Source organism: Ranitomeya variabilis, chromosome 2 (genome assembly GCF_051348905.1).
Source record: "Ranitomeya variabilis isolate aRanVar5 chromosome 2, aRanVar5.hap1, whole genome shotgun sequence".
Taxonomy (NCBI): Eukaryota; Metazoa; Chordata; class Amphibia; order Anura; family Dendrobatidae; genus Ranitomeya; species Ranitomeya variabilis.
In genome coordinates this window covers 658,633,342-658,659,122 of record NC_135233.1, presented here as the reverse complement: position 1 = coordinate 658,659,122, position 25,781 = coordinate 658,633,342, and the positions used below count along the sequence as shown (strand labels likewise).

At 46.3% G+C, this 25,781-nt stretch overlaps 1 protein-coding gene across 7 annotated transcripts in view; it reads left to right on the top strand.

Moving 5' to 3' along the window:
• The window catches only part of SASH1 (SAM and SH3 domain containing 1), a 1,249,329-nt gene that overhangs the window by 1,022,874 nt on the left and 200,674 nt on the right, over positions 1-25,781 (top strand). The window contains exon 1 of one of the 7 annotated variants that reach the window (XM_077289191.1): positions 2,719-3,113. The exons of 5 other annotated variants lie outside the window; for them this stretch is intronic. In XM_077289191.1, coding sequence (XP_077145306.1) covers positions 3,012-3,113 — 102 coding nt within the window. In that variant the 5' untranslated portion in view covers positions 2,719-3,011. Of the gene's footprint in view, positions 1-2,718; positions 3,114-25,781 lie in introns of those variants that run through there. One more of the 7 variants, XM_077289194.1, reaches the window with a different exon arrangement.

Sequence of the window (25,781 nt, the reverse complement as noted above, 5' to 3'; positions counted from 1 at the left end):
GGGACACTTCAAGGATTTGAGATGCACTTTCTTTTCTCCACTTGCCATTTTATTAAAACCTAAAGTGGTAAAAACAAAATGCTCAGAGCACTGAACATACCACCAGCAGCATGGTTTTACAATAGAAAGAATAGGAAGAATCAATCCTGTTTTAAAGTTATTTTTCAAGCTTAATTTGAAGCAGACCTCCTAAAAAAAACATCTGCACACAGCCTCAGGCCCACTTCACAAGTCCGTTTTTGGTGTCCGTATGCTGCCCATGTTTTGTCGCAAATATGGACACAAACACACCCATTGTATTCAATGGTGGTACGCACATGTCAGATTTTACACACGGACTGTGTCCATGTGAAAAACCTGCAGATATGTCAGCTTTTCATCAGCAACACCGATGACATTCATGTGTCATCAGCGTGATACGTACCGGCACCTGGGAAGAGCAGTACAGCTCCTGCTGTTCATAGGCACCGGCTGCTGAAGGCAGCTCTCATCATTGTCACTTGGTCTCCCTGAGATCAGAGCGACCAGGCGACAATGATGGGAGTTTTAGGCTATGTTTACACTTTGCGTTTTTTGCTGCGGATCCGCAGCGGATTTGACGCTGCGGATCCGCAGCAGTTTCCCATGCAGGGTACAGTACAATGTTACCCTATGGAAAACAAAAACCGCTGTGCCCACATTGCGGAAAATCCCTTTAAAAACCGCGAGGAATTGCTGCGGAAAAAAAGAAGGAGCATGTCACTTCTTTCTGCGGATTCCGCAGCGGTTTTCAACATGCACCAATAGGAAAGTGCTGTTGAAAACCCGCAGAGGAATCCGCAGAAGAAACTGCAGGAAAATCTGCAGTGAAAACCGCAGCGGTTTTGCACTGCGGTTTTTCCAAATCCGCTGCGGAAAAATCCGCAGCAAAATCTGCAAAGTGTGAACAAGCCCTTATTGAGCACCCACTGTGTCCCTTTTTTGTAAAATAAAGAATTAAAAACATTGTGTGGTTTCCCGTGTAATTTTCATAACCAGCAGAGGGAAAGCCGACAGCTGGGGGCTGATGTTAATAATCTAGGGAAAGGGACAATATCCCAAAAGGTTTCCAGGCTATTAATAACAGCTCACAGCTGTTTTCTAAGCCTTTACTGTTGAATTTACAGGGGGGGGGGGGGGGGCTCAGAAAAAAAAATTATGTAGGGTCCCCCCCCTATAAAATAAAAATATAAAATTTCAAAATGAATGGCGCCATGATGCAACCGATCATGCTGAAAACCAGGAAACAGCGAGCTGTTGCGAGCGCAGCTTCAGTGATGAGCGGTGACGTCATTGAGGTTACCGCCGGTCACTGAAGCTCATTGGGTCCTGGCTTTCAGTGTGAACGATCATCGAATCAGATGTCACAGAAATGGATTGTGGCGTGGGACAGTATGGATGATCTTCACGTTGGACAGGTAAGGGATATGGTTGTTTATTATTTTAGGTTTTTTACAGGGGACATGGGCTTCAATGGATTAGGTGTAAAGGTGGGTATAACTGTATTTGTTATTTTTAAATAAATGTGTATAACAGGGTGTTCAGTTTTATTTCAAATAAAAGATTTTATTCTTGCTGTATGTTTATTTCAATACTTACTATGGGGTTAGTAATGGGGGTATCTTATAGACGCCTCTCCATTACGAACCCATGGGTTTGATGTCACCAGACAAAACAAAGCTGACATCAACCCCACAAATATTACCCCACTTGCCACCGCACCAGGGCAAGTGGGAAGAGCGAGGCTAAGCTCCAGATTTGGAACATCTTATAGTTGCGCCATTTCTGGGGCAGCTGAGGGCTGATGTTGGTAGCCTGGGAGTGGGGGAAATATCCATGGTCCCTTCCCAGGCTATTAACATCAACCCACAGCTGTTTGTTTAGCCTTTGCTGGTTAGAATTTATAGAAAGACCCTGTCAATTCCCCAGTAAAGGCTAAACAAACAGCTGTGAGCAGTTATTTATAGCCTGGGAACCTTTTGGGATATTTTTCCTTTCCCAAATTATTAACATTAGCCCCCAGCCACGGGCTTTCCCTTTGCTGATTATGAAAATTACATATGAGCCCATGTCATTTTTATAACTTTCATTCTTTATTTTACACAAGAGATACCCAGCTGCTGATGAATACAACTCCCATCATTGTCGCTGGATTGTGCTGATCTCAGGGAGACCAAGTGACAATGATGAGCGCTACCTTCTGTAGCCTGTTCCTGGGATCAGCGCAAACTGTACTGCTTTTCCCAGGCGTCGGTGCGTGTCACATGGATGCCACATAGGTACATACAGGTGGCACACGGACACAGATCCCACCAGTACATTATGCAGCGCCTGACATGGCTGACCCTCAGGGCCTTAGCTGGCAGTGCACTTCGCCACACACTGACCCTCGGGTGGCGACATACCTGGTCACTGCAAGTAAAAAGAACTATTTACATGCAGAAAAGTAATGACATGCTGTGTGAGTATATAGTGCACATGAGCCTCCCCCAGAGGGAATCCTTGTGTGCTTTGGGCTTCCAGGACGTGTCACGGTGTTTTGGCTTTTCTGTGGGGTGAGCAGTTTGCCCCATGGGGCCTGTACTGTGGTGGCCCTGTAGCTCCCCCAGCCTGGAGCTGTCACTCCGTGGCGTGTTCCCCACAGTGAGCTGCTGTCCTGCGGGGACGGGAGAGCACACTAGTCAGGAGGGGGAGGTGCGCACATTCCGAGCACAGACACTGCACGCAGCCTGTGAGCACACACGTCTCACTGAGCAGCCGGACACCACTCCGTCTGCTGCTCCCCCTGCGCCAACTCTGTGGACCGGTCCAGGCGCCCGACCAGTAGTTTGGAGTTAGTGGCAGTCTCCGCTGGCCGGGCACACGCAGGAGGCACCATGGTACAGCGGGCACAGGGGGGCACAGTGACTCCCCCAGAGCTGCCACCTCAGGAATGTTACTAGTGAGGCGCAGAGGGCACTGACACGTCCTGAAGCATCGCTGGCTCCACCACAATGGACGGGGAACAGGCAGAAGCCAGCAGTCCGGAGCCTCAAGCTGAAGGCATGGTGCCTGACTCCTTCTCCGACCTCTGGACAGAGGTGATGGGAATGCTGGTGAGTGGGGGAGGGGCTGGGATAGTGACCCCCCGGAGGCTGCCACCCCAGGACATACTAATCGATAGCAGTAGATTGTGGAGCAGCTGATTGACTGGTTCATCACGTTCTACTTGCCTGATCATGGGCACAGAGTAGTATCCATCCACCTGATCATGGGCACAGAGTAGTATCCATCCACCTGATTATGGGCACAGAGTAGTATCCATCCACCTGATTATGGGCACAGAGTAGTATCCATCCACCTGATCATGGGCACAGAGTAGTATCCATCCACCTGATCATGGGCACAGAGTAGTATCCATCCACCTGATTATGGGCACAGATTAGTATCCATCCACCTGATTATGGGCACAGAGTAGTATCCATCCACCTGATTATGGGCACAGAGTAGTATCCATCCACCTGATTATGGGCACAGAGTAGTATTCATCCACCTGATTATGGGCACAGAGTAGTATCCATCCACCTGATCATGGGCACAGAGTAGTATCCATCCACCTGATTATGGGCACAGAGTAGTATCCATCCACCTGATTATGGGCACAGGGTAGTATCCATCCACCTGATCATGGGCACAGAGTAGTATCCGTCCACCTGATCATGGGCACAGAGTAGTATCCATCCACCTGATCATGGGCACAGAGTAGTATCCATCCACCTGATAATGGGCACAGAGTAGTATCCATCCACCTGATTATGGGCACAGATTAGTATCCATCCACCTGATTATGGGCACAGAGTAGTATCCATCCACCTGATTATGGGCACAGAGTAGTATCCATCCACCTGATTATGGGCACAGAGTAGTATCCATCCACCTGATTATGGGCACAGAGTAGTATCCATCCACCTGATCATGGGCACAGAGTAGTATCCATCCACCTGATTATGGGCACAGAGTAGTATCCATCCACCTGATTATGGGCACAGGGTAGTATCCATCCACCTGATCATGGGCACAGAGTAGTATCCATCCACCTGATCATGGGCACAGAGTAGTATCCATCCACCTGATCATGGGCACAGAGTAGTATCCATCCACCTGATCATGGGCACAGAGTAGTATCCATCCACCTGATTATGGGCACAGATTAGTATCCATCCACCTGATTATGGGCACAGAGTAGTATCCAACCACCTGATTATGGGCACAGAGTGGTATCCATCCACCTGATCATGGGCACAGAGTAGGATCCATCCACCTGAACATGGGAACAGAGTAGTATCCATCCACCTGATTATGGGCACAGAGTAGTATCCATCCACCTGATCATGGGCACAGAGTAGTATCCATCCACCTGATTATGGGCACAGAGTAGTATCCATCCACCTGATTATGGGCACAGGGTAGTATCCATCCACCTGATCATGGGCACAGAGTAGTATCCATCCACCTGATCATGGGAACAGAGTAGTATCCATCCACCTGATCATGGGCACAGAGTAGTATCCATCCAACTGATAATGGGCACAGAGTAGTATCCATCCAACTGATCATGGGCACAGAGTAGTATCCATCCACCTGATCATGGGCACAGAGTAGTATCCATCCACCTGATAATGGGCACAGAGTAGTATCCATCCACCTGATCATGAGCACAGAGTAGTATCCATCCACCTGATCATGGGCACAAAGTGGTATCCATCCAACTGATTATGGGCACAGAGTAGTATCCATCCACCTGATTATGGGCACAGAGTAGTATTCATCCACCTGATCATGGGCACAGAGTAGTATCCATCCACCTGATAATGGTCACAAAGTAGTATCCATCCACCTGATCATGAGCACAGAGTAGTATCCATCCACCTGATCATGGGCACAGAGTAGTATCCATCCACCTGATAATGGGCACAGAGTGGTATCCATCCACCTGATCATGGGCACAGAGTAGGATCCATCCACCTGAACATGGGAACAGAGTAGTATCCATCCACCTGATAATGGGCACAGAGTGGTATCCATCCACCTGATAATGGTCACAAGGTAGTATCCATCCACCTGATTATGGGCACAGAGTAGTATCCATGCAACTGATCATGGTCACAGAGTAGTATCCATCCACCTGATTATGGGCACAGAGTAGTATCTATCCACCTGATAATGGGCACAGAGTGGTATCCATCCACCTGATCATGGGCACAGAGTAGGATCCATCCACCTGATTATGGGCACAGAGTAGTATCTATCCACCTGATAATGGGCACAGAGTGGTATCCATCCACCTGGTCATGGGCACAGAGTAGTATCCATCCACCTGATAATGGGCACAGAGTGGTATCCATCCACCTGATTTTGGGCACAGAGTAGTATCCATCCACCTGATCATGGGCACACAGTGGTTTCCATACACGTAATCGTGGGTACAGAGTAGTATCCATCCACCTGATCATGGTCACAGAGTAGTATCCATCCGCCTGATTATGGACACAGAGTAGTATCCATCCACCTGATTATGGGCACAGAGTAGTATCCATCCACCTGATTATGGGCACAGAGTAGTATCCATCCGCCTGATTATGGACACAGAGTAGTATCCATCCACCTGATCATGGTCACAGAGTAGTATCCATCCACCTGATTATGGGCACAGAGTAGTATCCATCCACCTGATCATGGGTACAGAGTAGTATCCATCCACCTGATCATGGGCACAGAGTAGTATCCATCCACCTGATCATGGTCACAGAGTAGTATCTATCCACCTGATCATGAGCACAGAGTAGTATCCATCCACCTGATTATGGACACAGAGTAGTATCCATCCACCTCATAATGGGCAGAGAGTAGTATCCATCCACCTGATTATGGGCACAGAGTAGTATCCATCCACCTGATTATGGGCACAGAGTAGTATACATCCACCCTATCATGGGCACAGAGTAGTTTCCATTCACCTTATCAGCGGCATAGAGTAGTATCTATCCACCTGATCATGGGCACAGAGTAGTATCCATCCACCTGATCATGGTCACAGAGTAGTATCCATTCACCTGATTGTGGGCACAGAGTAGTATCCATCCACCTGATTATGGGCACAGAGTAGTATCCATCCACCTGATCATGGGTACAGAGTAGTATCCATCCACCTGATCATGGGCACAGAGTAGTATCCATCCACCTGATTATGGACACAGAGTAGTATCCATCCACCTCATAATGGGCAGAGAGTAGTAACCATCCACCTGATTATGGGCACAGAGTAGTATCCATCCACCTGATTATGGGCACAGAGTAGTATACATCCACCCTATCATGGGCACAGAGTAGTTTCCATTCACCTTATCAGCGGCATAGAGTAGTATCTATCCACCTGATCATGGGCACAGAGTAGTATCCATTCACCTGATTGTGGGCACAGAGTAGTATCAATCCACCTGATTATGGGCACAAACTAGTATCCATCCACCTGATTATGGGCACAGAGTAGTATCCATGCAACTGATCATGGTCACAGAGTAGTATCCATCCACCTGATTATGGGCACAGAGTAGTATCCATCCACCTGATTATGGGCACAAACTAGTATCCATCCACCTGATCATGGACACAGAGTAGTATCCATCCACCTGATAATGGGCAGAGAGTAGTATCCATCCACCTGATTATGGGCACAGAGTAGTATACATACACCTGACCCGATCATGGGCACAGAGTAGTTTCCATTCTCCTGATCAGGGGCATAGAATAGTATCTATCTACCTGATCATGGGCACAGAGTAGTATCCATCCACCTGATCATGGTCACAGAGTATTTTCCATCCACCTGATTATGTGTACAGAGTAGTATCCATCCACCTGATTATGGGCATAGAGTAGTATCCATCCACCTGATCATGGGCACAGAGTAGTATCCATCCACCTGATTATGGGCACAGAGTAGTATCCATCCACCTGATCATGGACACAGAGTAGTATCCATCCACCTGATCATGGACACAGAGTAGTATCCATCCACCTGATAATGGGCAGAGAGTAGTATCCATCCACCTGATTATGGGCACAGAGTAGTATACATACACCCGACCTGATCATGGGCACAGAGTAGTTTCCATTCTCCTGATCAGGGGCATAGAGTAGTATCTATCTACCTGATCATGGGCACAGAGTAGTATCCATCCACCTGATCATGGCCACAGAGTATTTTCCATCCACCTGATTATGGGCACAGAGTAGTATCCATCCACCTGATTATGGGCACAGAGTAGTATCCATCCACCTGATCATGGGCACAGAGTAGTATACATCCACCCGATCATGGGCACAGAGTAGTTTCAATTCTCCTGATCAGGGGCATAGAGTAGTATCCATCCACCTGATCATGGTCACAGAGTAGTATCCATCCACCTGATAATGGGCACAGAGTAGTATCCATCCACCTGATTATGGGCACAGAGTAGTATCCATCCACCTGATTATGGGCAGAGAGTAGTATCCATCCACCTGATTATGGGCACAGAGTAGTATCCATCCACCTGATTATGGGCACAGAGTAGTATACATCCACCTGATTATGGGCACAGAGCAGTATCCATCCACCTGATTATGGGCACAGAGTAGTATCCATCCACCTGATCATGGGCACAGAGTAGTATACATCCACCTGATTATGGGCACAGAGCAGTATCCATCCACCTGATCATGGCCACAGAGTATTTTCCATCCACCTGATTATGGGCACAGAGTAGTATCCATCCACCTGATTATGGGCACAGAGTAGTATACATCCACCTGATCATGGGCACAGAGTAGTATACATCCACCCGATCATGGGCACAGAGTAGTTTCAATTCGCCTGATCAGGGGCATAGAGTAGTATCCATCCACCTGATCATGGTCACAGAGTAGTATCCATCCACCTGATAATGGGCACAGAGTAGTATCCATCCACCTTATTATGGGCACAAAGTAGTATCCATCTACCTGATTATGGGCACAGAGTAGTATCCAACCACCTGATCATGGTCACAGAGTAGTTTCCATCCACCTAATTATGGGCACAGAGTAGTATCCATCCACCCGATTATGGGCACAGAGTAGTATCCATCCACCTGATCATGGTTACAGAGTAGTTTCCATCCACCTGATTATGGGCACAGAGTAGTATCCATCCACCTGATTATGGGCACAGAGTAGTATCCATCCACCTGATCATGGTCATAGAGTAGTATACATCCACCCGATCACGGGCACAGAGTAGTTTCCATTCTCCTGATCAGGGGCATAGAGTAGTATCCATCCACCTGATCATGGGCACAGAGTAGTATACATCCACCCGATCATGGGCACAGAGTAGTATCCATCCACCTGATTATGGGCACAGAGCAATATCCATCTACCTGATTATGGGCACAGAGCAGTATCCATCCACCTGATTATGGGCACAGAGTAGTTTCCATCCACCTGATTATGGGCAGAGAGTAGTATCCATCCACCTGATTATGGGCACAGAGTAGTATCCATCCACCTGATTATGGGCACAGAGTAGTATCCATCCACCTGATTATGGGCACAGAGTAGTATCCATCCACCTGATTATGGGCACAGAGTAGTATACATCCACCTGATTATGGGCACAGAGCAGTATCCATTCACCTGATTATGGGCACAGAGTAGTATCCATCCACCTGATCATGGGCACAGAGTAGTATACATCCACCTGATTATGGGCACAGAGCAGTATTCATCCACCTGATCATGGCCACAGAGTATTTTCCATCCACCTGATTATGGGCACAGAGTAGTATCCATCCACCTGATTATGGGCACAGAGTAGTATACATCCACCTGATCATGGGCACAGAGTAGTATACATCCACCCGATCATGGGCACAGAGTAGTTTCAATTCTCCTGATCAGGGGCATAGAGTAGTATCCATCCACCTGATCATGGTCACAGAGTAGTATCCATCCACCTGATAATGGGCACAGAGTAGTATCCATCCACCTTATTATGGGCACAAAGTAGTATCCATCTACCTGATTATGGGCACAGAGTAGTATCCATCCACCTGATCATGGTCACAGAGTAGTTTCCATCCACCTAATTATGGGCACAGAGTAGTATCCATCCACCCGATTATGGGCACAGAGTAGTATCCATCCACCTGATCATGGTTACAGAGTAGTTTCCATCCACCTGATTATGGGCACAGAGTAGTATCCATCCACCTGATTATGGGCACAGAGTAGTATCCATCCACCTGATCATGGTCATAGAGTAGTATACATCCACCCGATCACGGGCACAGAGTAGTTTCCATTCTCCTGATCAGGGGCATAGAGTAGTATCCATCCACCTGATCATGGGCACAGAGTAGTATACATCCACCCGATCATGGGCACAGAGTAGTATCCATCCACCTGATTATGGGCACAGAGCAGTATCCATCCACCTGATTATGGGCACAGAGTAGTTTCCATCCACCTGATTATGGGCAGAGAGTAGTATCCATCCACCTGATTATGGGCAGAGAGTAGTATCCATCCACCTGATTATGGGCAGAGAGTAGTATCCATCCACCTGATTATGGGCAGAGAGTAGTATCCATCCACCTGATTATGGGCACAGAGTAGTATCCATCCACCTGATTATGGGCAGAGAGTAGTATCCATCCACCTGATTATGGGCACAGAGTAGTATCCATCCACCTGATTATGGGCACAGAGTAGTATACATCCACCTGATTATGGGCACAGAGCAGTATCCATCCACCTGATTATGGGCACAGAGTAGTATCCATCCACCTGATCATGGGCACAGAGTAGTATACATCCACCTGATTATGGGCACAGAGTAGTATCCATCCACCTGATTATGGGCACAGAGTAGTATCCATCCGCCTGATTATGGGCACAGAGCAGTATCCATCCACCTGATTGTGGGCAGAGAGTAGTATCCATCCACCTGATTATGGGCACAGAGTAGTATCCATCCACCTGATCATGGTCACAGAGTAGTATCCATCCTCCTGATTATGGGCACAGAGTAGTATCCACCCACCTGATCATGGGCACAGAGTAGTATACATCCACGCTATCATGGGCACAGAGTAGTTTCCATTCTCCTGATCAGGGGCACAGAGTTGTATCCATCCACCTGATAATGGGCGCAGAGTAGTATCCATGCACCTGATTATGGGCATAGAGTAGTATGCATCCACCCGATAATGGGTGCAGAGTAGTATCCATCCACCCGATCATGGGCACATAGTGGTAGCCATCAGTGTGATCAAGGGCACAGAGTGGTGTCCATCCACCTGATTATGGGTAGAGTTGTATGTTATGTGTGCCCTTCACTACTTTCTATGTTAGGGGTACAGAGTTGGGTGTTACCTTTGCTCTGCTCCATCTACCTGAGTAGAGGCATAGATTTGTATCTTATGCTGTGTGCCCATGCACTTAACTTCCTGATCAGGGGCACCGTGTGGTATGTTATATGTGTCCTGCTCTACCTACTTGATCAGGGGCACCGCGTGGTATGTTATTTGTGTCCTACTCTTCCTACCTGATCAGGGGCACTGTGTGGTATATATGTGCTCTGCTCTACCTACCTGATCAGAGGCACTGTGTGGTATATATGTGCTCTGCTCTAATTACCTGATCAGGGGCACTGTGTGGTATATGTGTGCTCTGCTCTACCTACCTGATCAGGGGCACTGTGTGGTAGTTATATGTGCTCTGCTCTACCTACCTGATCAGGGGCACTGTGTAGTATATATGTGCTCTGCTCTACCTACCTGATCAGGGGCACTCTGTGGTATGTTATATGTGCTCTGCTCTCCCTACCTGATCAGGGGCACTGTGTGATATGTTATATGTGCTCTGCTCTCCCTACCTGATCAGGGGCACTGTGTGGTATATTATATGTGCTCTGCTCTACCTACCTGATCAGGGGCACTGTGTGGTATATATGTGCTCTGCTCTACCTACCTGATCAGGGGCACTGTGTGGTATATATGTGCTCTGTTCTACCTACCTGATCAGGGGCACTGTGTGGTATATTATATGTGCTCTGCTCTACCTACCTGATGAGGGGCACTGTGTGGTATATATGTGCTCTGTTCTACCTACCTGATCAGGGGCACTGTGTGGTATGTTATATGTGCTCTGCTCTACCTACCTAATCAGGGGCACTGTGTGGTATATGTTTGCTCTGCTCTACCTACCTGATTAGGGGCACTGTGTGGTATATATGTGCTGTGCTCTACCTACCTGATCAGGGGCACTGTGTGGTATATATGTGCTCTGTTCTACCTACCTGATCAGGGGCACTGTGTGGTATGTTATATGTGCTCTGCTCTACCTACCTGATCAGGGGCACTGTGTGGTAGTTATATGTGCTCTGCTCTACCTACCTGATCAGGGGCACTGTGTGATATGTTATATGTGCTCTGCTCTCCCTACCTGATCAGGGGCACTGTGTGGTATATTATATGTGCTCTGCTCTACCTACCTGATCAGGAGCACTGTGTGGTATATATGTGCTCTGTTCTACCTACCTGATCAGGGGCACTGTGTGGTATGTTATATGTGCTCTGCTCTACCTACCTAATCAGGGGCACTGTGTGGTATATGTTTGCTCTGCTCTACCTACCTGATCAGAGGCACTATGTGGTATGTTATATGTGCTCTGCTCTACCTACCTGATTAGGGGCACTGTGTGGTATATATGTGCTCTGTTCTACCTACCTGATCAGGGGCACTGTGTGGTATGTTATATGTGCTCTGCTCTACCTACCTGATCAGAGGCACTATGTGGTATGTTATATGTGCTCTGCTCTACCTACCTGATTAGGGGCACTGTGTGGTATATATGTGCTCTGTTCTACCTACCTGATCAGGGGCACTGTGTGGTATGTTATATGTGCTCTGCTCTACCTACCTGATTAGGGGCACTGTGTGGTATATATGTGCTCTGTTCTACCTACCTGATCAGGGGCACTGTGTGGTATGTTATATGTGCTCTGCTCTACCTACCTAATCAGGGGCACTGTGTGGTATATGTTTGCTCTGCTCTACCTACCTGATCAGAGGCACTGTGTGGTATGTTATATGTGCTCTGCTCTACCTACCTAATCAGGGGCACTGTGTGGTATATATGTGCTCTGTTCTACCTACCTGATCAGGGGCACTGTGTGGTATGTTATATGTGCTCTGCTCTACCTACCTGATTAGGGGCACTGTGTGGTATATATGTGCTGTGCTCTACCTACCTGATCAGAGGCACCATGTGCTATATGTGTGCTCTGCTCTACCTACCTACCTGATCAGGGGTACAGTGTGGTATTTTATGTGTTATTTGCTCTACCTACCTTTTTGGTGGCATAGAGTGATACCCATCTACCTAATTAGGGGCACAGGGTGTGATATTATGTGTGCCCTGCTGTACCTGCCCTCCATGGCACAGTGTGATGTGTTATGCTATACCAGGGTTTTGTGCCATGATCTCTCAGCGATTCATGCCGACATTGGTGAATATACTGATAGATTTGGGATTGCTCGTCAGGTCTGCAGTCACATTGCTCTTTGCTGTGTGCTCTGGATGCACATCTCGCGGTATTATTCTATGTGGCCGTGCAGTGCCGGTTATTCCAGTGCTTATCTGTAGAATGATGCGCCATTTATCGGCCTATACATAACACGTGGAGCTGATATATGATTGCCTTTCTACCTGCTGTATCGGCTGCATGAACTGGGGCAGTGTAAATAATCTGTTATGGCCTGGGGCGTATATTAGTAATATGAAATGATACTTTCTCCATGGGAGCACCACACTTAATGCTCTCCTAGCAGGGACAGCTGCAGAAGGGTCCGCACCTCCCAAGGCCGGCTATGGTGTGTAGAGGGTGGCCAGCTTAGCTCTCATCTCTGTGTGATCTGTATACTGGGGGCCATGGGGTCAGTAGCAGATGCCGGAGGGAATGCCTCTGGCTCCTCTCACACTGGTGTGACTGAGGATGGACAGTAAGTAGTGAGGAGACGCCAGTCCTGTCTGCGCTTATATGGCCATACCTGTCATCTGCATGTAGGATGGTCTCCAGCGTGTATCTCCACACTGTATCCCTGTGGCTTCTTTAGAAGAAGTGCCAGCAATGTATTTTATCCACCAATACTATGGTGTCTGTCACTTATTGCCAGTCTACACATCTTGTAAGTGGTTCCACACACTCCTTGTACATCTTGGGATGTAATTATACACTGTTTTCCACTTTACAAGTCTGACAGTCTACCGTGCATGAAAAACTGTGCTAGCGATGGAGCTAGCATAGATTATTATGATTACTATTATACATTTTTATAGCGCCATTTATTCCATGGCGCTTTACATGTGAAAAAGGGGCAAATATAGAATATAGACAAGTACAATAAACATGAGCAAAAAACAAGGCACACAGGTACATAAGGAGGGAGGACCCTGCCCGCGAGGGCTCACAGTCTGCAGGGGATGGGTGAGGATACACTAGGAGAGGGTAGTGGCGGTTCAGTAGGTTGAGGATCACTACAGGCTGTAGGCTTGTTGGAAGAGTTGAGTCTTCAGGTTCTATTTGAAGGTTGCAATGGTAGGCGAGAGTCTGATGTGTTGGGTAGAGAGTTCCAGAGTATGGGGGAAGAACAGGAGAAGTCTTGGAGGCGGTTGTGGGTAGAAGAGATGAGAGGGGAGTAGAGAAGGAGATCTTGAGAGGATCGGAGGTTGCGTGCAGGTAAGTATTGGGAGACCATGTCACAGATGTATGGAGGAGACAGGTTGTGGATGGCTTTGTATGTCATTGTAAGGGTTTTGAACTGGAGTCTCTGGGCGATAGGAAGCCAGTGAAGGGCTTGGCATAGGGGAGAGGCTGGGTAATAGCGGGGAGACAGGTAGACTAGTCGGGCAGCAGAGTGTAGGAGGAATTGGAGTGGTGCCAGAATGCTAGAGGGGAGGCCAGAGAGTAGGAGTTTGCAGTAGTCAAGGCGGGAGATGATAAGGGCATGCACTAGTGTTTTTGTGGTGTCGCGGTCAAGGAATGCTTGGATCCGGGAAATATTTTTGAGTTTGAGATGGCAGGAGGAGGCAAGGGCTTGGATATGTGGCTTGAAAGAGAGGGCAGAGTCAAGGATCACCCCGAGGCATCGGGCATGTGGGACTGGGGAAAGTGAGCAGCTATTGACATTGATGGATAGGTCTGGTGGAGGGGTAGAGTGAGATGGGGGAAAGATGATGAATTCTGTTTTGTCCATGTTCAGTTTTAGTAAGCGAGCAGAAAAGAAGGCTGAGATAGCAGACAGACATTGTGGGATTTTGGCGAGTAAGGAGGTGAGGTCAGGTCCGGATAGGTAGATCTGCATGTCATCGGCGTAGAGATGATACTGTATACCCTGGGATTCTATGAGCTGTTCCAGGTGTAGATGGAGGTAGATGGGGCGGTAGATGACAGCCAGCTGGAGGTTGGAGGGGGAATAGATGTGGACGGAGGGAAGAGTAGCGGAGGGTGGTAGCAGGATTGGAGTAAAGGAGCAGGTGTCAGACAGGAGCAAGCCAACCCCTCCACAATGTTTGTTGCTGGGGTGAGGGGTGTGAGAGAGGTGGAATCCGCCATAGGAAAGTGCAGCTGGAGAGGCTGAGTCAGAGGGGGTGAGCCAGGTTTCAGTGATGCCGAGGAAGGAGAGTTTGTTGGTGATGAAGAGGTCATGGATAAATGGCAGTGTGTTGCAGACAGAGCATGCGTTCCATAGTGCTGGAGTGGGGGCTGGATTAATGGGTATGAGGTTATCATGATTGGGGAAACATGTAGAGGATCGTGGCAGGGGGTTAGAAATGAGTGTGGGGATGTGTTGAGGAGGGCCAGGATTTGGGGATACATCACCAGAGATGAGGAGTAGCAGACAGAGCGTTAGAAGGTGGGAGCAGGATAGGACATGATGCGGCCGTGTGTGTCTGGAAAAAAAGGATTGTATATGGAGGAACAGTTCTGAGGGAAGGTGAGATGGCTGGGGAGTATTGAGGGGGAAAGGACTAGTTCCTTTCTAGGTGGAGGGATTGCAGGAGATTGTAAGAAGGAAAGTAGTATGGGGGTGAAAGACAAAAGAAACCGAAACATTTTAGTGGTTTGGTATTCTGTTACCTTCCAGTCAATTCCAGTCCAATTCAGTCTTAATTCAAAGTAATTAAAAAGATGTAATTTAAAAGATGGAATGTGAAAGATGCATGGATCAGACTACGTCTGGGTCAAACTCATGGGTCTGAATATATCCCCAGCTAAGGGCAATCAGGTGTAAATGAGGAGGTGGGTGAGTATGGGAGGATATATATATATATATATATATATATATATATATATATATATATATATATATATATATATATTGATATAGATATAAACCTTTTAGGGCTGGTCCACAAGTGCCACATATGTGTATTGTGAATCCGACATATAATTTCTTCATGATCCCAGACTAATGGTCGGATCTGTGCCGTGGGAGCGCAGCAGATCCACATCAGGACTGGCAGCTGAAGTTTTTCAATCTTTCCACAGCGTAGCTTAAAATCCGAGTGCAGACACCATGTTCACATGCATGGGATTTGTACTGTCATCGGATTTGATGTGGATTTCGGCATGGAACCTGCATGAACATTTGTTGAAACCGACATGTGTGAATGGGACATAGATTTTTTTATTTTGTGTCTACTCAGATAGTTTAGTGATACATGATTGTTTCCCCATACTGCTACTGTCAGGGTAGACCAATCCTTTAGGACTGACCCCTGCTGACTGAGCGATTCTGTGCTTATTAGTAATGAAGCCACATATATTGGTTGCCATATGCCCCATATATACCTTTGTCAGTTATATTCCCAAACAGCACATCCGTGAATCTTTGGAAATTGTCACATTATTGTAGCGATATGCTATTTGTGGTCTGGCCCAGATAAATTACAGAGCGTCAGATCAGCTAATGGCTGCTTTACATTTAGTGATTATTGTGTTATGATTTGCATTACTTGATCAATGTTCAATGTAAGGCTGGATTCACACATCCATGTTTCCAAGTACCAACAGAGATGCATGACTGGCCACCGCTCCCCTGACATATACATGAGGCTATCAAGTTCGGATCCTGGAACCCACTGCCAGTATATGCGTACAGAACTGTTAAGGCCCCGTCTCACTAAGCGATTTACCAACGATCACGACCAGCGATACGACCTGGCCGTGATCGTTGGTAAGTCGTTGTGTGGTCGCTGGGGAGCTGTCACACAGACAGCTCTCTCCAGCGACCAACGATCAGGGGAACGACTTCGGCATCGTTGAAACTGTCTTCAACGATGCCGAAGTCCCCCTGCAGCACCCGGGTAACCAGGGTAAACATCGGGTTAGGCTACGTTCACATTTGCGTTGTGCGCCGCAGCGTCGGCGCCGCAGCGCACAACGCAAACAAAAACGCGGCAAAACGCACGCTAAAACGCTGCGTTTTGCGCCGCATGCGTCCTTTTTGGCCGAAAGTTGGACGCAAAAAAAATGCAACTTGAAGCGTTTCTTGCGTCCAACGCTTGCGGCCATGCGGCGCAAAACGCAGCACAACGCATGTCCATGCGCCCCCATGTTAAATATAGGGGCGCATGACGCATGCGGCGCCGCTGCGGCGCCCGACGCTGCGGCGCTGACCGCAAATGTGAACGTAGCCTTACTAAGCGCAGGGCCGCGCTTAGTAACCCGATGTTTACCCTGGTTACCAAAAAAAACAAACAGTACATACTCGCCTTTCGGTGTCCGTCAGGTCCCTTGCCGTCTGCTTCCTGCTCTGACTGAGCCGCCGTACTGTGAGAGCAGAGCGCAGCGGTGACGTCACTGCTGTGCTCTCACTTCTCACTGTACGGCCGGGAGTCAGTGAGAGCAGGAAGCAGACGGCGAGGGACCTGACGGACATCAGAAGGCGAGTATGTAGTGTTTGTTTTTTTTTACATTTACGCTGGTAACCAGGGTAAACATCGGGTTACTAAGCGCGGCCCTGCGCTTAGTAACCCGATGTTTACCCTGGTTACCAGTGAAGACATCGCTGAATCCGTGTCACACACACCGATTCAGCGATGTCAGCGGGGCCTCAACGACCAAAAAAAGGTCCAGGCCATTCCGACACGACCAGCGATCTCGCAGCAGGGGCCTGATCGCTGGTACGTGTCACACATAGCGAGATCGCTACTGAGGTCGCTGTTGCGTCACAAAACTTGTGACTCAGCAGCGATCTCGCTAGCGATCTCGCTATGTGAGACGGGGCCTTTAGGCTCCCTAGGTGAGGTGGAGCCACCAAGCTTAAGGTCCCGGTAGGCACTTGGGCCACGGGTGTCGGTGCAGCTAGGTGCGGGACACAGAGACTGAAGGCAGGATGTAGGACACCACAGACAGGTGGAAGGTCCAGGAGACCGCAGACAAGCAGGCAGAATACGTCAGGAAACCGCAGGCAGGCAGATGTTGTGCAGGAAACCACAGGAAGGTGGAGAGCATCAGGAAACCGCAGGAAGGCAGGCGGAGTGCAGTAAAACGCAGGCGAGCGAAGGACGTCTGGAAAGCACAAGAAGGCAGGCAGAGTGCAGGAAGCCCCAGTCAGGCAGAAGATGTCAGGAAACAGGAAGAAGGCAGGCAGAGTGCAGTAAATAGCAGGCAGGCGGAAGATGTTAGGATTCTGTGTGCAGGATAAAGTAACAAACCAAGGTCCAGCAACACAGAAGTCTTAATGTAATACCAAGACTTAAGGATGTGTCTCACATGTGAGCACACATGGCTAATGGCTATTTGCAAAGCCCAATGGGGAGCACCATAGAGTTTAATTGACCGTGGTGAGGGAAGCAAAGCACAGATCCGGGACAGGTATGTAACAAGAACGTGAAACACAGATGTGTGAATCCAGCCACATTTGGCCACAAGTGGTCACTTATTGCTTACTACAAGTGGCCATGTCCTGGGCATCGGAGATAGACCATCTTTTAATTTCATCAGACTAAAAGGCAAAAATAGCAGCAAAACAATGAAGCAATGTTTTATCAAGCAAGACAAATATAAGAAGCAACAGATACAGACAAGCAGATGTGGCAGCTACTGACGGTCACAATGTTTGACCATGTTTGTTGTTTAAATAGCTGCCACATGTGCTTGTCTGTATCTAATGCTTTTTACTCTTGTTTCACTTGATTAATGCCATATGGACAAAATGTTGCTACATTGTTTTGCTACTGTTTTTATTTTAATCTGATGGAATGAATAAATAAATTAAGTTTATCTTTATCTCTGTTGCCTTAAGGTACCTTCACACGAAGCGACGCTGCAGCGATAGCGACAACGATGCCGATCGCTGCAGCGTCGCTGTTTGATCGCTGGAGAGCTGTCACACAGACCGCTCTCCAGCGACCAATGATGCCGAGGTCCCCCGGTAACCAGGGTAAACATCGGGTTGCTAAGCGCAGGGCCGCGCTTAGTAACCCGATGTTTACCCTGGTTACCAGCGTAAAAGTAAAAAAAACAAACAGTACATGCTCACCTGCTCGTCCTCCAGCGTCTGCTTCCTGACACTGACTGAGCTCCAGCCCTAACAGCAGAGCGGTGACGTCACCGCTGTGCTTTCACTTTCACTTTAGGGCCGGTGCTCAGTAAGTGTCAGGAAGCAGACGCTGGAGGACGCGCAGGTGAGCATGTACTGTTTGTTTTTTTTACTTTTACGCTGGTAACCAGGGTAAACATCGGGTTACTAAGCGCGGACCTGCGCTTGGTAACCCGATGTTTACCCTGGTTACCAGTGTAAAACATCGCTGGTATCGTTGCTTTTGCTTTCAAACACAACGATACACAGCGATCGGACGACCAAATAAAGTTCTGGACTTTATTCAGCGACCAGCGACATCACAGCAGGATCCTGATCGCTGCTGCATGTCAAACGAAACGATATCGCTAGCGAGGACGCTGCAACGTCACGGATCGCTAGCGATGTCGTTTCGTGTGAAGGTACCTTTAGACATGGTTTCATTCTTTGGCTGGGTGGAAGGTTGTGTCGAGTTTGTGCGGTGTTCTTGTGGTGCATGGGACTTCTCTGAAATACTCGTGATTACAACTGGAAGTTCATATAGTAAAACATAATACTTAAAGTGAAATTGTCACCAGTTTTATACCTTATAAACCTTATCCATCACCTAATAAAGCATTTGAATGGGTTCCTGCAATTCCTTTATAACCAAATAGGTGCTCCTGTGTACCTCCAAAATAGTCTTTTATTTTTGTCCCGCGCTGAATCCAATGGGTGTCTCCAGACTGAGCTCAGAACCTCTTCAGTCCCTCCAAACTACACCTCTTCTATCTTAGTGGAAGTGGTTCAAATTGTCGATGTCATCGTGTTCGAAGGTTGACGCCTGTGCCGTTGAGCCAAAGACCTGCGCCGACGCACCTCGTCAATGTTCATGACCACATGGTGACCACATTATTGAATTTCCCTTCAAAATGCTGCATACCATTTTACTTTTCTTTTGTGGCGTATGGCAGTGTAACAAGCAACACTATTCATTAGTGGAACCCTTAAAAAAAGGGTACTGAGTCATATATTTAGCTAAATGCCAAAAGGACGGTTTGATATCAGAAATGGCAGGTGTCTCATTCACTGCCCTCTTTGGTGAGACTTCCGCCTCTTTATGGACTCCCTAGTTGTAGAAAGGCACAGCCCTGGGACATAAACGGCTGCTGCAATCATTAAAAAGAATTAAGCTTATGCATGTTAAGTACCGTAGAACAAATTATTTTGGTAGTGAGCTCTGTTCTGCTCTTCCACCGTTCCCAGTGCTGAGAAAACAGTCTCCAGACCACTTGGGCATCATTCTTGCCAAAATGAAGGGTCTTGACACTTGTAAATAAAACTTTTTTTCTGAAATGCATTTAAAAGTTTGTACAGCTGAAACTAAAAAGTTCCCGTTAACCTCTCTCAAAGTCAACAATATGACCCCTATGAGTCTTCTGTCATACTAGTGTGACTCACATGGAGCAAAAGCCTCACAGTACGAGCTATGGAAGTATCATGGTGTAGTGTAAGGCTACGTTCACATTTGCGTTGTGCGCCGCAGCGCACAACGCAAACAAAAACGCGGCAAAACGCACGCTAAAACGCTGCGTTTTGCGCCGCATGCGTCGTTTTTGCCCGCAAGTTGGACGCAAAAAAAATGCAACTTGAAGCGTTTCTTGCGTCCAACGCTTGCGGCCATGCGGCGCAAAACGCAGCACAACGCATGTCCATGCGCCCCCATGTTAAGTATAGGGGCGCATGACGCATGCGGCGCCGCTGCGGCGCCCGACGCTGCGGCGCTGACCGCAAATGTGAACGTAGCCTATGGTAGTGCTGGAAGGTCTTCTCTAGTGATGAGTAATAGCATTCCACTTATATGCAAATTAATGCTCTTTTAAATGGGTCATCCAGCCCTGATAATGTACATACTATTAGGATTCGGCTCTGCTAGCAGCGCTCATCTGTGACCTCATGGATGATTTGTAAGCTTGTGGTCAGATGCCAAGTAGATTGTCATTCTCTTCTCTCAGTAGAACATTGCATGCTCACAATCATGTGGCAACCACTGGAACCAGCAAATCATAACAGTGTGTATATTACGTACTGTTAAAAGAAGATCTCGGCAAATCGTCCCAATGTATGGGAAAGTTAGGTGAGATAGCTGTTAGCTGAATGACAGCTATATAATGTGCATGAGGCTTTAAAGGGGTTAAACCCCATTCAGACAATCTTCTGCTATGATTTGTTAAAGAAAATAATGAACCCCGCTGAACTCTTTTTACCTGGGGCCATCGGTGAGTTTCCGCCACTACTTCGGATGTCTGTCATTGGCTGCGGCACTGACGTCACTCCAACAGTGCGGCCGCCAATCAGTGAGCTCAATGACTCTCTGATTGTCTGCAGTGCTGTCAGTGTGACACCAGTGATGCAATCGATGCCAGACAATGGGAGCAGTGGCAGAGACTTGCTGATGGAAATGGGAGAGTACAGTGGGGTTTGTTATTTTTTAACAAACTACAGATGGTGCAGAACATTGAAAAAGGACTACGGTAGGTCAGTGTCTACTGCAAATGGGGTATTCCTATCTTTGCAATTTATGGGGTCCTGACTTGCACCAACAGGAATAGACAGTTGGCTATGTATTGATGGCTCTTTCCATTCACTTCTATGGGAGTTCAGAATATTGTGTGGCCAACAGTTCATGGCCATTCCCAGGTCACTTGCTGGTCTTGGGAGTGGGACCTGCATTAGACATTTATGGCATATCTGAGGGACAACCTCTGTAAGTTAATACATATGCAGGTTTCACTCCATTTGGTGGTGTTGACGTTCTATCATAAGGCAAGCATCTGGCAGAGTCAAGGGTCAGGAGGCATCACCGCATTGTACAGATAGAATTTCTTCTGCAGCCATTTCAGATTTGTAGACTAACATTTGTCATGTATTAATGAGGAGAATAAATTCCCCAAATTCTACATATGTAGCAGTTTATCTCATATTTGATGAAGACATCAGAGTTAGCGAAACGTGTATGGTATATGCATACTTGTGCCAGATTCTCTGAAGAAAGTTGTGGTCCACTGAAAGCCCACAAGAGGTCATATAGAGAGCCCCATTCATAAAGCACAACATCCATTCTACCATTGGCCTCGTAGACAGATACGCTCATTCAGAGGAGATAAAAACAAGCTGGAGATGTGTCTTCTGAAATTCCCGACAGTGAACAGTCCAGTTATTGTAGTGGTTTGTCCTTACTGGAGTCAGGCATCTGGTGTTAAATGTAAGGTTTCATGGCCGCTGTAGAGAAATGAAACAGTGAAGACTTTTAAGAAGAGGTAAAGTGGCACAGAAATGCCCTCATTAAACATGTCATTTAGTGCCATGTCTGAACAGTCCATTGTGCTGTCATGTCCTATTAATACTCTTGTAGGTTGAATTGTTCTTCCCGGCGGCCAACCATTAAGTATATGGTTAATCTAATAGGTCAGTAATAACTTGGTAAGACGACAATCTGGACGTTGTTTCACAGCTCAGACATCAAGTTATGGGCTTCTTTCAGTTACTTATGATGGAAGCTTTCTTTGTGCATGTGTGTGCCATGCTTTGAAAGGGTCCATTTACACTGACCTTTCCCACCCCCATCTTCAGCCTTGAAACAGCCACCAATCGGCTTTTTTATAAAACCAATTGTTGGTCATTTCCTGGCCTGTTTGGACATGCTGACACAGAATGATCGTTAATACAGTCGTTAGAACATCGTGTTATTGGCTCTGCATCACCTGTGTGCACAGGACGATGTGCTGCCGAGGAGAATAAGCATTTTCTTTGTTCAACAGGACTTTCCTGTACTGTTCAGACAGGCTTATAATTGGGAATGGGCGGCTTTATGAACACTTGTTTCCCAATCATTGGCCCCCTCTAAAAGGGTTAACGTCAGCTGAAGTCCATCAATTATGAGATTTGCAGTAAGTTTTATCAGCATCGCGAGATCAGACGTTTATGGCCTAGATTACTATTTTTATTTTTTTTGCTACCAACATTTCTATCCGATGCCTTACTTTTGGGTTTTTGTTAGTGTGCCAGTAGACAAAGTGACGTTTGCAACCTTGCATGAAGGGCTCTTGCTTTTGTTTTTTGGTATGTTTGTCATTGTTCTTCTGTACGACCATGTACTATGCGTATGTAGCCCCAATGAGTTTCATCAAGAGTGAAGAATCCACCCACACACAATGGGAATTCACCTGACGAAGGAGAGACCCCCTTCCGAAAAACAGTACAAAAATGAACGTGTAACATAACCAAGATATTTTTTCTTAAGCTTGCTCTTTTCCAAATTACTTAAAGGGAATGTCCATATTTTAATGAGATTCAAAGCATGGGATGTACAAAAATAAGAGTCACTGTTACTCACAATGGGAATCCACCACTACTTCAGCTTTGTTTTTGGCTAATTTTGTTTTTTGTTCTGCAGTGATGAGGTGATGTATGTTTGCATTAGCCACTGCAGTGATTGGCTGCAGCAGTCATATGATTATGCATGGTACATCATTGCTGCAGAATAAGTAACAAAGACAAGAGAGATTGGCACTGGAATGGCAAGGAAATGACTAAGTGACCTATAGTTATCTAATTTTATCATGTTACTTGCTTTTGAGATATAGTTTTAAACATTTGAAGCTAGCTATAGCCATTTAGGATGGAATTGAATCCATTTTAGCATTCCCCACTCAACCTTGCTACCTTTCTTGGATTAAGACATCCCAATCCCTGTCTAGATAGAGCCAGAACCATAATTTACATATCTTGTACTGATGAAGGGTAATAAGCCAGAAACAGTTGTATGCAAGTTGAAATAAATTATTCCATACTGTTAGGAGCCTTTATATTAGTTGTGGATATGTAGTTGACTACTAGGGGTAGATATGAGCTGGAAGTGAGTATGTAAATACCTTTTGTTTTGGGGAGGTCTGGTTGTGTAACCTTGGTCCTAAAATGTCCTTAATTTACTTACTTCAGCAATGCTATCTTGTAAAGATTGAACTTTGAACCAATTTGTTTCATTGGCATATAGAAGCTGCTTCTAATTTAAAATCCCCTGAATATGTTTTAGATGTGTGCTAAGTATTTCCAGCTGCATCAGGCATACGGTCGTGAGCCATACGTCTTGCATAACCTCACCGAATAAAAGTCAGCCCACAAAATATACTGTGCAAAAAAACCTTCTTATCATCTCCATCTGTTATCATTCAGTTGAGCACAGTGAGAAGACCTCTAATCCAAAACATCCACCAAGGGTCAGGAAGTCTCCCACCTTTCTGAAATCCTGTGTCTTCCCCAATATTCCGGCTTTGGATGTAAGGTTCCACTGATAAAGGCGTTCTCCATTAGGAAACACGAGTTGTTACTTCTTAATTGTGTATTTTGTTTGTGAAACAGTCATCAGGAAATTGGTAGGATGTTTTCTTGGCGTTATTGGCCATAGATATTACTGTTGTATTTTTCCAATTACTTTCTGTAACCTTTCATGGGAAAGTGGTCTAGAATGGTTTTAATCTTGGAACACATGTCTTATCTCAGATTATGAAATTATTATTTAGATTATAGCCTTCTAAGTTAAAATGTAGCATCATTTTCCAAGAAGGGAGGACTGGAACTTGTTTTGTCATCTCATCCCTGACCTTATTTTCAGAACCATATGGAAGTCTGATAGTTCTTTGTATTGCATGAATGAGAGGAATGTAAAGCATTTCAAAGAGGCATTTTCTTCAGCAAAGCACAGGTCGCCTGCTTGACATACATCTTTAGTAACAAAAAGTAACTTCAACACATTGAAAATGCCTATAAAATAAAGGAATGTTCCACATGGGAAGCTCCAGGAACTAACATATCACAGAATCTGCAGAAAAGGACGATGCCATTTACCAGAAATGGTCAGTTTTCTTTTTTGTATATTATGTTTTACAATGTTCAATCCATTATCAACTTATTAGGCATACATACAGTAATGGGCGAAAGTTTTGGCACCCTTGAAATTGTTTCAGAAAATGTAGTCATTCTGCCAGAGAATTATTGCAATAATATGGTACATGTTTTGTTATACACCGATTTATTTCCTTTGTGTGTCTTGGAACAACACAAAAAACAGAGAAAAAAAGGCAAATTGGACATACGGTAATTTCACACAAAACCCCCAAATTGGGCCAGACAAAAGTGTTGGCACCCTCAACTTAATATTTGGTTGCGCACCTTTTGGAATAAATATTTGCAATCAATCGCTTCCTATTTTGGGCCACTCTTGGAATTTTGGACCAGTCTTTTTTTGTAAACTGCTTCAGTTCTCTCATATTTGAAGAATGCCTTCTCCCAACAGCAATCTTAAGATCTGTCCACAGTCCTTTCAGAACTCTCCAGCGCATTGTTTCCATCCATTTATTGATGCTTCTTGAAGTATGTTTGGGGTCATTGTCCTGCTAGAAGATCCATGATTTAGAACGCAAACTTATCTTTCTGACACTTTACATTACATTGCAGCTCAAAATCCTTTAGTAATCTTCAGATTTCATGATGTCTTTCATAGTTAAGGCACCAGGTGCCAGAGACAACAAAATAACCTCAAAACATCTGTGAACCTCCACTATATTTGACTGTAGGTACTGTTTTTTTTCCTTTGCAGGCCTCATTACCTCTTCAGTAAACAGTAATGTGATGCACTTTATCTTGGTCTCATCTGTCCACAAGATTCTTACTCAGGATTTTGGCTTGCGTACATTTTGACAACCTGCAGTCTAGCTTTTTATGTCTCAGTGTCAGCAGTGGGGTCCTCCTAGGTCTCCTGCCATAGCATTTCATTTAATTCAAATGTCGACTGATAGTTCGCGCTGACACTAATGTACCCTGAACCTGCAGGACAGCTTGAATTTCTTTGGAACGTGGTTGGGGGCTGCTGCTGCTTAGCCATCATCTGGACTATCCTGTGTTGCAACCTTTTCATCAGTTTTTCTATGCTGTCCTTGTCCAGGGAGATTAGCCACAGTGCTATAGGTTATAAACTTCTTGATTATATTGCGCACCGTGCACAAAGGAACGTCAAGATCTCTGGAGATGGACTTGTAACATTGAGATTGTTGATATTTTTCAACAATTTTGAT